At 38.5% G+C, this 14,280-nt stretch overlaps 1 protein-coding gene across 1 annotated transcript in view; it reads left to right on the plus strand.

Moving 5' to 3' along the window:
• LOC115224352 (sodium-dependent phosphate transport protein 2B) overlaps window positions 1-14,280 on the plus strand; it is a 51,608-nt gene that overhangs the window by 17,096 nt on the left and 20,232 nt on the right. Inside the window, exon 2 of the mRNA XM_029795227.2 lies at window positions 11,902-11,955. Coding sequence (XP_029651087.1) covers window positions 11,902-11,955 — 54 coding nt within the window. The remainder of the gene's footprint in view (window positions 1-11,901; window positions 11,956-14,280) is intronic.

Here is a 14,280-nt window from a genome sequence, read left to right on the forward strand (position 1 = left end):
AAGAATAAGTCTTAGAATCGATTTGCTCGACTAAAGGCGGTGCTCCAGCATGGCCGCATAACTGAAACAAATAAAAGAAAAGAATGAATGGAAGTACAGCACAGTTTCTGCTTCGCGGATTTTCACTTATCGCGTACCGCGGAGGTGGGATTATGAAGGTAACGCCGGTGATAATCGAAGGATTACTGTATACTAAGTCATTGGACTGCGGCCGTGCTGGAGCAGTGCCTTAACGGATTTTAGTCGAATGAATCGCCCACAGCCCCAACCCATTTTTTTTTTTAGTCTGGTTTTTTTATTTTATTGTCTCTTTTATTGAACGTTACGGGGACAGAAAACACACGACCACCGGTTGTCAAGAGCTGGCAGAGTCATTATCACTCCGTGCGAAATGCTTAACAGTCTTTCGTCTGCCGATACGTTCTGAGTTCAAATTCTGCCGAGGCTGACTTTGCCTTTCATCCTTTCGGGGTCGATTAAATAAGTACCAGTTACGCACTGGGGTCTATGTAATCGACTTAATCCCTTTGTCTGCCCTTGTTTGTCCCCTCTATGTTTAGCCCCTTGTGGTCAGTAAAGAAATATATATCAACCCCAGTGCGTAACTGGTACTTATTTAATCGACCTCGAAAGGATGAAAGGCAAAGTCGACCTCGGCGAAATTTGAACTCAGAACGTAGCGGCAGACGAAATACCGCTGAATATTTCGCCCGGCGTGCTAATGATTCTGCCAGCTCGACGCCCTCTAGTATTGTAGTGTAAATGAGCAGAGGATCTGTATAGTTGCTGGCAGGCATCGTTGAGTAATCTTTATGTAATTTTTGTAAGCTTTATAACCTCTTTTCAGGACGATGCATTTAGTTGTTCGGTATGTTGCTGTCTTTGTTATTATTCGAGAAGTTTACACCTACCTCAACAGACAGAACCTATTTATTTCCTGTATATATATATATATACAGAGAGAGAGAGAGAGGTGGAGAGAAAGAGGCAGTGGGGTGTACAGTGGTCTTTTTGGCCTAAATACATATTCTTAAAGTGGAAAGTAAATTTAATTATGTGATTATACTTAATCACCTACACGCATGCCTCTACAAACACTTGTGTATAATGGCGAGTGAGGGTACTATTTAAGAAGAGTGGTCCCGGTGCGCACACTCGCGCAAACCAGTCGTGACTAGTCGATCCTACAACGACTACCTAGCGCAAGTGCGCGTATGCAAATAGATGGTTTTTTAAAAAAAACATTTTTAAACAAAGTACCGTAAATCCTCGAGTATAGTCCGCCCTTGAGTATAATATGCAGGTAATTTTTAGGGGGCTGTACCTCTGAAAAACCTAAACCTTGTGTATAATACGCATCCGTTCTCTAACTTGAGTCAAGGAGGTCTATATAACGTCCTTGGTTTGTAAAACTGTATACGGTGACGTCCTTTATTATTATTGTATATATAACAGAGCTTTTCCTTTTGAACGGCATATGTCAACACAATTTCTAGTTAACTAAACACTTTTAAACTTCGTATGCTGGTAGAATGTGTTTATAAAACATCATTTTTTCTTGGCTTTATTGAGAAGATTCTATAGTTTGTAAGATATTTCGTCTGAAATTTCAAGCCTTTCGACAATTTTAACCAATCCCTGACCTCCATTTGCGGTGAAAACATACCGTGCTGTATGAATATGTCCCTCGCTTAAGAAACAGATTGGGTTTATTTACATTTGCGAAGAAAAAAAGATACCCTTCCTCCACCCCTAACCCTAACTCTAAAATAGATTGAAATGCAATAGATCGATACTAGGGTTATAATTATGGGTGACATTTTCATTTGACACCGCTAGAAAAAAATCCCATTTTCCGTAGTGGTGTCGTATGAAATTGTCACCCATAATTATAACCCTAGTATCGATCTATTGCATTTCAATCTATTTTAGATTTAGGATTAGAGTTAGGGGTGGGGGAAGGGTATATTTTTTTCTTCGCAAACGTAAATAAACCCAATCTGTTTCTTAAACGAGGGACATATTCATACAGCACGGAATGTTTTCACCCCAAATGGAGGTCAGCGATTGGTTAAAATTGCCGAAATGCTTGAAATTAAAGTGGAAATATGTTACAACATATAGAATTTTCTCAATAAAGCCAAGAAAAAATGATGTTTTATAAACACATTCTACCAGTATACGAAGTTTAAAAGTGTTTAGTTAACTAGAAATTGTGTTGACATGTGCTGTTCAACAGAAAAAGATCCTATATAACACAATGCAAACGTGTAGCTTTTTTGTGTATTTTGTTTGCAGAAAATAAAGAAATAACAGTAATAACGTTTAATAAATGTTGCTTACTGCAAGTTATGGATGATTCTTTTATGACTTCATTGCTTTCAGGATTAGATTAAGGTATTTTCATGCCCGACATCACAAAATGCGTCTGAATAAACATTGCCGGACAGCAAATAGAGACTCGGACATTGCTTAGAAAATAATTTTCATTTTTAACCTTGTGTATAGTACGCACTAAGGATTTTGACCTTTAAATTTTGGGGAAAATGCGGATTATACTCGAGGATTTAGGTCTTTCAGAGGTACAGCTCCCTAAAAATCCCCTGCGTATTATACTCAATGGCGGACTATACTCGAGAATTTACGGTTCTTTGTTTAAAGAAATTATTTACTTTGTGTAAAAATTATTTATTTTGTTTAAAAAAAAAACCCTATTTGTTAAAAAAAAACAAACCTATCTTGCACTCGCGCTAGGTAGTCGTTTCAGGATCGACTAGTCACGACTAGCTAGCGCGGATGCGCGAGATCACGAGTGCGCGCACCGGCACCATCCTTCTTAAATAGTACCACGAAAGAGTTAGTGCGTGAGTATTTGTGCATGTTTAGATAAATCGAAGAGAAAACTTGAGAGTAAGATAACAAGGCTGTATCATATATATTTCAGGATTAAATAAGAAAACACGGAAAATATGACGTACCTATAATTTTGAAAAAGAGGCATGTGCTAGAAATAACAGCCATATCTCTTAAATCGATGAATAAATAAACGAACGTATACTAAATGCACATATGTAATAAAGAGAAAAAAAACATTTCGATTCATTCGTCCACCAGTTTTAAAGATAATCAAACCAAAGTAATGAGTTCGAACCCGTCACTCAATGAGTATTTCTGCCACATTTGGAGAAAATCCCTTGTGTCGTGTCTGGGGAGAGTCATTTTCTTTTTGTACCTCATAATATAACACACTCACCGGTAAAATTTCCACTTATTTCTTACTTTGGATCTTTTTGGTTTGAACGGCAACTGGTAGAATGTGTTTATAAAACATCTTTTTCTCTTGGCTTTATTGAGAAAATTCTATAGTTTGTAAGATATTTGTTGTTGTTTTTTTTTCAATTTCTACAATTTCAACCAATCACTGACGTCTATTGAGGTAAAAAAAACATTCTGTGTGGTATGAATATGTCCCTCGTTTAAGTAACAGATTGGGTTTATTTACATTTGTGAAGAAAAAAAGATACCCTTCCCCCCCACCTCTAACCCTAAAACAGATTGAAATGCAATAGATCGAGACTAGGGTCATAATTATGGGTGACAATTTCATATGACACCGCTAGAAAACACTGCCATTCAAACCGAAAAGATCCCTTACTTTTATTTGCCTAAAATTTTCGTTGCGTCTTGCAACCTAATCAATAGTCCTGACTCCCTTCTGTCGTTTCCCAGTAATTCTGCAAATACGGAGACAAAGAGACAAAAAAAAACAAAAAAAAACGAGCGACTACAATACCCTGGTTTCGCTTACGCGCCCTGGGTAAATATAATATATATATTATATTGGGATTGTGCAACCTGAGATCCTTTCCTCTCCAGTTTCAGTATTAAAAAATGTGGTTGACATATTCATTATCAGCTTTAAATACGAGAATGCAAATACTTATAATTCGCAGCAACAGTTTCTTTCTCCTATTTTTTAGAATCTTTACCTTGGTATTTAATGGCATTCCTTTATTTCTTATGTGACGTGATGAAATAATAGGAATATTGGATTAACTTAGTATGTATAGACACAGGCGTGGACGTGTTATTAAGAAACTTGCTTCTGAATGAACCCGGCTGGAAGAAAACCCATTGGGTATATATATATATATATATATATATATATGACTTGGTTTATGTCTATCATTGTTTGAATTATACAATAGTGGTTTTTCTCTAATTCATACACACACACACATTCTTTTATTCTTTTATGTGTTTCAGTCATTTGACTGGAGCCATACTGGAGCACCGCTTTTAGTCGAACAAATCGACCACAGGACTTATTCCTTGTAAGCCTAGTACTTATTCTATCATTCTCTTTTGCGAGCTGCTAGATAATGAGATGTTTACAAACTAACATAAGTTGTCAAGCGATGGTAAGGAGGAATTTGAACTCAGAACGTAACGGCAGACGAAATACGGCTACGTATTTCGCCCGGCGTGCTAACGTTTCTGCCAGCTCGCCGCCTGTATGGTAAGCAAGCTTCTTACCACACACTTACGGCTGCGCATATACTCTTTTACTTGTTTCAGTCATTTGACTGCGGCCATGCTGGAGCTCCGCCTTTAGTCGAGCAAATCGACCCCAGGACTTATTCTTTGTAAGCCTAGTACTTAATCGATCGTTCTCTTTTGACGAATCGCTGAGTTACGGGGACGTAAACACACCAGCGATGTTTGGGGGACAAACACAGACGTACAAACATATGCGCACACATACACATATATATACATATGTACGACGGGCTTCTTTCAGTTTCCGTCTACTAAATCCACTCACAAGGTGTTGGTCGGCCCGAGGCTATAGTAGAAGACACTTGCCCAAGGTGTCATGCAGTGGGACTGAACCCAGAACTATGTGGTTGGTAAGCAAGCTACTTGCCACACAGCCACTCCTGCGCCTATATGTATGTATGTATGTGCATGAAAGAGAGAGAGAGAGAATAAGTTTAAGCAGAACAATTCAAACTTTTTGCTGAGTTCAAAAAGATGTCTTTCTAATAAACAAGCAAAAGAAATATGATAAAATGGCAGAATCGTTAGAAGGTCAGGTAGTAATCTCACAAGGTATTTACTTCGACTTTCAAATTTGAACTCGGAACATAAAAGCAGATGAAATGTTGCTAAGCGTTTTGTCCAGCGCACTAACATCTCTGCCAACACGTCGCCTTTTAACTATCTATCTATCTATCCGCTCAGTCAAAGTCGACTCTCGATTACTCGTTGGATCAGTGTCCTCCAGTCAGTTCTATCCTGGGCCGCTTCTTTCAGATTGGCTATGTCCATTCCGGTATCACTCTTGATGGTGTCAAGCCAGCGGGTTCTTGGTCGGCCTCTTCCTCTCTTGCCACTGACCATTCCGAGCATGATGTCCTTCTCCAAGGATTTTCTCTGCATAATATGACTGAAATATGCCAATCTATGCTTGGTGATCCTAGCTTCTAGCGACATTTTCGGCCTGATCTGCTTAAGAACTTCTCCATTGGTGAGCCTCGCTGGCCATGGAATCCGTAAAAGTCTTCTCCAACACCAAAGCTTGAATGCATTCATTCTCTTCTGGTCAGCTTTCTTTAGTGTCCAGGTCTCACATCCATATGTTGCTATTGGGAAGACAATTGCATTTGGTAGCGAGTCTGATGTCTCTACTCTTCCAGACCCTGCTCATGCTGACCATTGCCTCTCTGCCTAGTACTATCCGCCGTCTTATTTCTGCAGTGCAGTCACCATCTCGATTTATTTTGGAGCCAAGGAAGATGAAATCATCAACCACTTCGATCTCTTCCTTATCGATCTTGATGCTGGTGTTTGTTGTGGCTGCTGTTGACATTGATCTTCGTTTTCTTAACATTGAGGTACAGCCCAAATTTCTCACTCTCTTTCTTGACCAGCAGGACAAGATCCTCCAGATCCTTACCACTCTCCGCCAGCAGGGTTGTATCATCTGCATAGCGAAGGTTATTAATATTTCTGGAACGAATATTAGCATATTTTTCTTAATACACCTGAACTTAGAAATTACCTATGTAAATATTCGTTTGTATTTGTATTCATTTTTTTTTCTCTCTCTTTGCCTATTTATATTCGTCTTCACACAAGAGCTATTTTGTTAGTGTCTGTGAGAAAATACCAGTCTACGTATTTTCGTTCTACCATTAAGTTTGTGAAAAATGTATAAAAAGAATATCGTAAGTTGTAAACCCAATAAATAACTTTAAATACAGCACAAGGTCGAAAAGTATATCAACGATATTTTTTTACACAACTTAGTATGACATAATCCATCCATGTTTTTATATCAGAGAAGAGTGCGTATGGTTGGAGAAGAATCTATAAACCTACTGAATGAAATACAATGGCTGCTCAATTGATCTGAGAATTATATACACAGGTACACACATACATACGTACATACATGCATACATACATACACACACACATAGGAATATGCATGTGTGTGCCCACATATATATGCATGTATATATATGTATGTATATATGTATGTATGTATATATATATATATATATATGTATGTATACATACATATATCTATATATACACATATATAGACACAGGTATGGCCTCTGTGTGTGTGTGTGTGTGTGTCTGCACACATCCTTTATGTGAGTGTCCACAGGAGCTTGTGAATTCCCAGTATCCCGCAGCTGGAGCTTATGAATAACGAAAGTATACACACACACACACACACGAGAATCCACAGGAGTGTCTACCTGTGAACTTATAGCACCTTGCAGCTGGTCCTTATGAATCCCATACATTATAAGTTATTATCGATTGTCAACAACCATTTATCTGCTGACGGGACTTTGGTTAAATAAAAACGAAGCTTAGTTTGGCAGCATTTTTACGACCACAATTACGAAAAAAAAAAAAATTGCATTGTCAATGCTTGGCTGTCTGTGAAATTTCTCGCTTAAATTTGAATCTCTTTGTAGAAAACAATTTTGTGGTCCTATTGTAGGCGATTGCAATCAGTCAGTCACACCTGGTTTGTATTTGCTAGTTCCGTATCTTGAGCAGTAAATCTCGTAATTTCTTAAAGAACTCTCAACTTTTTACCTTCGTACATTTTGCTTGCTTCACTCACTGGACTGCAGCCATGCTGGGGCACCGCCTTGAAGGGTTTGACAGAGAAAATCGACCCAGGTGATGGTATTTTTCGTTTAAAGCCTGGTACTTACTCCATCGTCTTCTTTTGACGAGCTGCTAGCTAACGGGGACGTAGACGAACGAATACCGGTTGTCAATCGATGCAGGGGACAAACACAATTAAAAAGACACTCACATATGCGCACACGCACACATTTATAAAGGATAAGGATCCTTTCCGAGTTATATAGATTCATGGGGCCGGTTTCCTTGCTTTTGTGGTGAATATATACCCCACCTGGATGGGACGCTTGTCCGCCGCAAGATTACTCATTTTTGCCATCTGAATGAACTGGAGCAAGATTCTGTTCAATGCCCTTTTCCTGAAATTGTCTGATTGCAAAGATACAATCAACTGTATCCCTGGAGGAGCGAAAACCACATTGAAACTCAGACACCACATTTGAAACTATGAAGGCATTTAAACGTTCTAACAGAATGCGGGCACGTACCTTTCCAACTAGAGACGAAAGCGAAATCCCACGAAAACTACCACACAGATCATTTGGCCCCAATTTATACAAGGAGACTAAAATGGCATCAATCCAGTCTTGAGGCACTTTCTCAGTTCTCCAACAGTGACAAATTTATATATTTAAGAGTTCAAACATTTTGTGACGTCCATATTTCAAGACTCCTGCACAGATTCCATCTGACCCTGAAGGCTTATTGTTATTCAGCTTATTCACAGCTAAATAAACGTCATTTAAGAGTTGGTTCAAATGCCATCTCCTCTATAAAAGGAAGGTGTTCGATTTTTCTTTCATCCTTGTGTCATCAGATGATGGTCTATTCAAAGGCTGCGAGCTGGCAGAATCGTTAGCACGCCGGGCAAAATGCTTTGTGGTATTTCGTCCGCCGCTGCGTTCTGAGTTCAAATTCCGCCGAGGTTGACTTTGCCTTTCATCCTTTCGGGGGTCGATAAATTAAGTACCAGTTACGCACTGGGGTCGATGTAATCGACTTAATACCTATGTCTGTCCTTGCTTGTCCCCTCTGTGTTTAGCCCCTTGTGGGTAATAAAGAAATAGGTATTTCGTCCGCCGCTGTGTTCTGAGTTCAAATTCCGTCGAGGTTGACTTTGCCTTTCATCCTTTCGGGGTCGATAAATTAAGTACCAGTTACGCACTGGGGTCGATGTAATCGACTCAATCCGTTTGTCCGTCCTTGTTTGTCCTCTCTGTGTTTAGCTCCTTGTGGGTAGTAAAGAAATAGGTCTATTCAAAGTGCAGAAAAATATTCTACCCAGCGCTTATGAATAGAAGCTGTGTCAGTCAGAAGCAAATGTCCATTTTCTGTTCTCACTGGAGCTGTTGCAGAAGATTTGGGGCCATATACCTCCTTAACATGAGGGTACAAACCCTTGACATCATTTCTATTGGCTGCTTCTTGTGCCCCTTTTGCTCTATCATTCCACCATACATACATACATACATACATTATGGCTGCCCCCACGTTATCGAGTATGGCCATTGCCCGAAGCTTAACTGTTACTGGTGCTGTGATCAAATGTGACTTTTTAGCCCAGCCAAAGATCTACAATGTCTTGTACAGAATTGGCAACTAAAACCTTTACCAGTAATAGCCAGCTGTAGTTGTAACTGGGCTTCATGTACCTTTGCATGTCGTTTAAGTCCTCCTGTCGAATTACACTCTCTTCCACATGCCTGGCAGATATGATTAGTATGGTGTGTTACACCACCACCAGTGGCCATACAGTGGTACCAGTGGTACATACATGCATGTATGCATACTCCAATCTATTAGTGGCACAGTGAAGATCTAAAAGACATTCTAAAAACTCGCTGTCCGAGATTCTTAGGCGAATAGATGTACATACACTTCGGTGTATGTATCGACAATTCCACAAACATACACATATTTACGAACACCAGGAACTCTCTTAACTCAAAAAGTCTTGAACTTTTGAAAGAAAAACTGAAATAAAACTGAAAGAAAAATCGCACACACCACACACACATGCGCATCTGTTAGGCTGTCTGTCTGTATGTATATATGGATGTGTGTATGTATGTTTGTATGTAAGTATGTATGCATATATATATATATATATATAAAGGGAAAGTTTGCGAAAATAAACAAAAGATGAAGGCAGGTGGTGTACAAACAAACAGATGTATTAGTATAGCGCTCAAGAATAGAAAGTCTTTTACGTTTCGAGGCTACGCTCTTCTACAGAAAGGGACACAGAAAAAAAACAAGGAGAGAAAAAATGTGTGTAGTAGCTAACGATCTATCATATATATATGTATGTATGCATGCATGTATGTACGTTTGTATGTATGTATGTATTTGTATGTATGCATGTATGTCTCAACAAACTTAGAAGCGTCGAATAAGTTGGTATTTTTACAGAAAATAAAGTAAATTTCAAACGTGAGATATCTGAGAAAACAGACTAGAAAATTGAGTAAATATCCCTAGAAGACGGGAAAAAAAGAAACCAACCTTGTACCTCTCAGATTCCGGCTGAGATCTTTCTCTCTCTCTCTGCATATATATATATATATATATATATATATATATATATATAGGGAGAGTTTACGAAAAATACAAAAGACAAAGACATGTGGTGTACAAAACAAACAGATGTATTAGTATAATGCTCAGGAATAGAAAAAGTCTTTTACATTTCGAGCCTACGCTCTTCTACAGAAAGGGACACAGAAAAAACAAGGAGAGAAAAAAATGTGTGTAGTGGCTAATGATCTATCACATATATATATAACCATCTATATGTATATATAACGATCTATCATATGTATGTATATATATATATATATATATATATATATATATATATATTATATATATATATATATATATATATATATAGAGTGAGAGAGAGATTTTATATTTTTATTAATGCAGTGCTACATATGTTTCGGCAAGACACTTTTGGGGACCACTTCACCATATCCATAATATATTATTAAATATTATTTATAATATCAGTGAAGCATATGGAAGCCCATTAATTGGACATGCATACTTCTTCGTTAGTTTATGTCCGGGCTTTCCTTGTTGTTCAGACTTCAGGATATTAATCATTCTAGACCAATCAGAAGGCTCTATTGGATTAATGAGGGGTGCTTCCGAATAAAAAGAGAAGATATATATTGTATTAAGAGTGAGACCTTTAGTTGGCATGGGAATTTGCTTCTATCATTGTCAGTTTCTGGTTAATGAATTAGCATAATATGTTTTATTCAATGGTATTTTACTTAGCTCACGCTGTGCTGCCAATCCCGTCTTCTTAATACGTTCTATCTTTTCTCCTTTCTGTTTCATTCTCTTTCTTGTACTCTATTCTTCCTGTCTGTGCACTCTTAGCTTCAACTCACAATTATATTTCCTCCCTCTTCATTTCTCTTTCTTTTTTCTCTTCCTCGTCTTCAATACCCACCTGCATTGACTTATGAACAATGAACAAAACTATCCCTCTATCTAGTACAGGGATTCACAACCCTTTTATTTAAATGCGTTTTCCCATGGTCCTCTTTTAATATGTCTATCCATATAGGTACCTTGAGCAAATGTCTTCTACTATAGTCTCGGACAGACCAAAGCCTTGTGAGTAGACTTGGTAGATGGAAACTGAAAGAAGCCCATGTATGTGTGTATATGTTTTTGTGTCTATGTTTGTCCCCACAACATCGCTTGACAACCGGTGGTGGTGTGTTTACTCCCCTTAACTTAGCAGTTCGGCAAAAGAGACCAATAGAATAAATACTAGGCATATAAAGAATAAGTCCTGGGGTCTACTTGCTCGACTAAAGGCGGTGCTCCAGCATGGCCGCAGTCAAATGATCCTAATGAACTAGTCCTCACCCCCAAAATTTCAGGCCTTGTGCCTTTAGTGGAAAGGATCATTATTATTATTATTATTATTATTATTATTGAGAGAGCAGTTCATGCCATCAAAGTGACACTGGGGTAAAATGTACAAAGCCCAATATACCCATCATGACTACCCGTCTGATAAGGGTACACCTGGCACATGCATCACAACCATATGTGCGCGACATGGTGATTTCATATCAAGATAAACAGCACATGACCTTGCAGGTGGGGCCCAGTTAGAATTTTCTTCAGGTTGAGTAGCCCATCCCACTCAAAAGGTCCCTGAATAAGGGTTGTTTAAGGATGTAGAAAGAACCACCCATATTTCCAGAGGTGAACTATTCAAACCCCAAAGAATCCCTCTCAACACACGGCTATGATGCTCCCCCACTACTTCTGCTCGTGATCAGAGATGCACATATCGTCAGCCACTAAGGGACATTCTCAACTGGTTACGGTCAAACAACTGACAAGCAAATCTGTGGTATTGAGCAGAATGTTTGCTGTAGCCCATCTTTTATACCAAGACAAAACAATGTACATGATAACACTTCCAATCAGTTAAGATCAGAAGCAATGAGAGCCACTGCCTGGTACTGCATCAGGGCATTTATTATTATTATTATTAGTCAAAATTTTTTTTTTTTTTAAAAAACACCATTGTTATCTAGTGAACGATATTTCGACATCTTGTCTGTCTTCAACTGGTTCAAAGAGAAATTTTGTCAATCTACTTCATTTTGGTTAATATAGAAAGGATTGAGGTATTATTATTATTATTATTATTATTATTATTATTATCATTATTGCTATTATTATTTGCAGAGAGGAGAAACCAACCAAGTATTTGCTCTAGAGGATGTAGATAAAGAGACAAATGTAAGTACTAACCATATTTCACTTTTCGTATACACATACATGCACACACACATATATATATATATACACACATATATATATATATACACACATATATATATATATACATACATACATATATATATATATATAGGCGTAGGAGTGTCTGTGTGGTAAGTAGCTTTTTACGAACCACTGCTTCCGGGTTCAGTCCCACTGCGTGGCACCTTGGGCAAGTGTCTTCTGCTATAGCCTCGGGCCGACCAAAGCCTTGTGAGTGGATTTGGTAGATGGAAACTTAAAAAGAAGCCCGTCGTATATGTGTATATATATATATATGTGTATGTGTGTGTGTGTATGTCTGTGTTTGTCCCCCAACATCGCTTGACAACTGATGCTGGTGTATTTACGTCCCCGTAACTTAGTAGTTCGGCAAAAAGAGACCGATAGAATAAGTACTAGGCTTACAAAGAATAAGTCCTGGGATCGATTTGCTCGACTAAAGGCGGTGCACCAGCATGGCCACAGTCAAATGACTGAAACAAGTAAAAGAGTGAAAAGAATTTATACATACATACATACATACATACACACACACACACACACACACACATATATATATATATAATATATATATATATTATATATATATATATATATTAATAAAAGGAATTCCAACCTTGTCTGATTTTCACGTTTTATTTACAATCTTATAATGATATATTATAAGATAATATATTATAATTGAATAAAATAAAATGAAATAGTAGAATGTTAAATGTTCATTCTGATTGAACTAGTACTTTCATGCATTGAATTCTGCAATCTTCGGGTTCATGTAGTAGTGGTGACAGTCATGCTTCACAATTTTTGACTGTAGCAAGATGATTGATTCTGTGCTATAAATACAGCTGGGTAGGCTCCAGAGTGCTGGGTTTTGCAAACTGTATTCTGACCAATCAGTGTGTAGTATCACTCAATTTCTTAAGCTGATTGGTTTAGGCATCACGCTTTGTTGGACATGTCAAGAGTCCTGTACTATCTATATATATATATATATATATTATATATATATATATATACAGAGAGAGAGAGAGATAGAGAGATAGAGAGAGAGATATAGATAGATAGATACCTACCTACCTACCTACCTACCAACCACCTACCTACCTACCTACCTACCTACCTACCTAACTACCTACCTACCACCTACCTACCTACTACCTACCTACCTACCTACCTACCTACCTACCTACCTACCTACCTACCTACCTGATTTACATGAATCCCTGAACAATGGGATTCATGTAATCGACTTACCCCTCCCTTAAAATTGCCAAAAATTGAAATTATTATCATTGTTGTTGTTGTTATTGAGTGAGAGAGCATTGCATACCATCAAAGTGACACTGGGATAAAATATACAAAGCCCATTATACCCATCATGACTACCTGTCTGATAAGGGTACACCAGGCACATGCATCACAATTGTATGTGTGCGACAGGGTGATCTCATATCAAGATGGATGGATGGAAGCACTCCGTCGGTTACGACGACGAGGGTTCCGGTTGATCCGATCAACGGAACAGCCTGCTCGTGAAATTAACGTGTAAGTGGCTGAGCACTCCACAGACACGTGTACCCTTAACGTAGTTCTCGGGGATATTCAGCGTGACACAGAGAGTGACAAGACCGGCCCTTTGAAATACAGGTACAACAGAAACAGGAAGTAAGAGTGAGAGAAAGTTATGGTGAAAGAGTACAGCAGGGATCACCACCATCCCTGCCGGAGCCTCGTGGAGCTTTAGGTGTTTTCGCTCAATAAACACTCACAACGCCCGGTCTGGGAATCGAAACCGCGATCCTACGACCGCGAGTCCGCTGCCCTAACTACTGGGCCATTGCACCTCCACCATATCAAGATAAATAGCGCATGACCTTGCAGATGGGGCCTAGTTAGAATTTTTTTCAGCTCGAGTGTCTCATCCTGCTCAAAAGGTCCCTGAATAAGGACTGTTTAAGGATGTTGAACGAACCACCCATGTTTCCAAAGGAGAATTATCCAAACCTCCAAGAATTCCTTTCAGCACACGGCTATGATGCTCCTCCACTACTTCTGCTCATGATCAGAGATGCACATATTGTCAGCGACTAAGGCACATGCTCAACTGGTTAAGCAACTGACAAGCAAATCTATGGTATTGAGCAGAATATTTTCTGTAGCCCATCTTTTACACCAAGACAAAATCATGTACATGGTAACACTTCCAATCAGTTAAAATGAAAAGCCATGAGAGCCACTGCCTGGTACTGCACCAGGGCATTTATTATTATTATTAAATTA

This window comes from Octopus sinensis, linkage group LG25, assembly GCF_006345805.1.
Source record: "Octopus sinensis linkage group LG25, ASM634580v1, whole genome shotgun sequence".
Classification (NCBI taxonomy): Eukaryota; Metazoa; Mollusca; class Cephalopoda; order Octopoda; family Octopodidae; genus Octopus; species Octopus sinensis.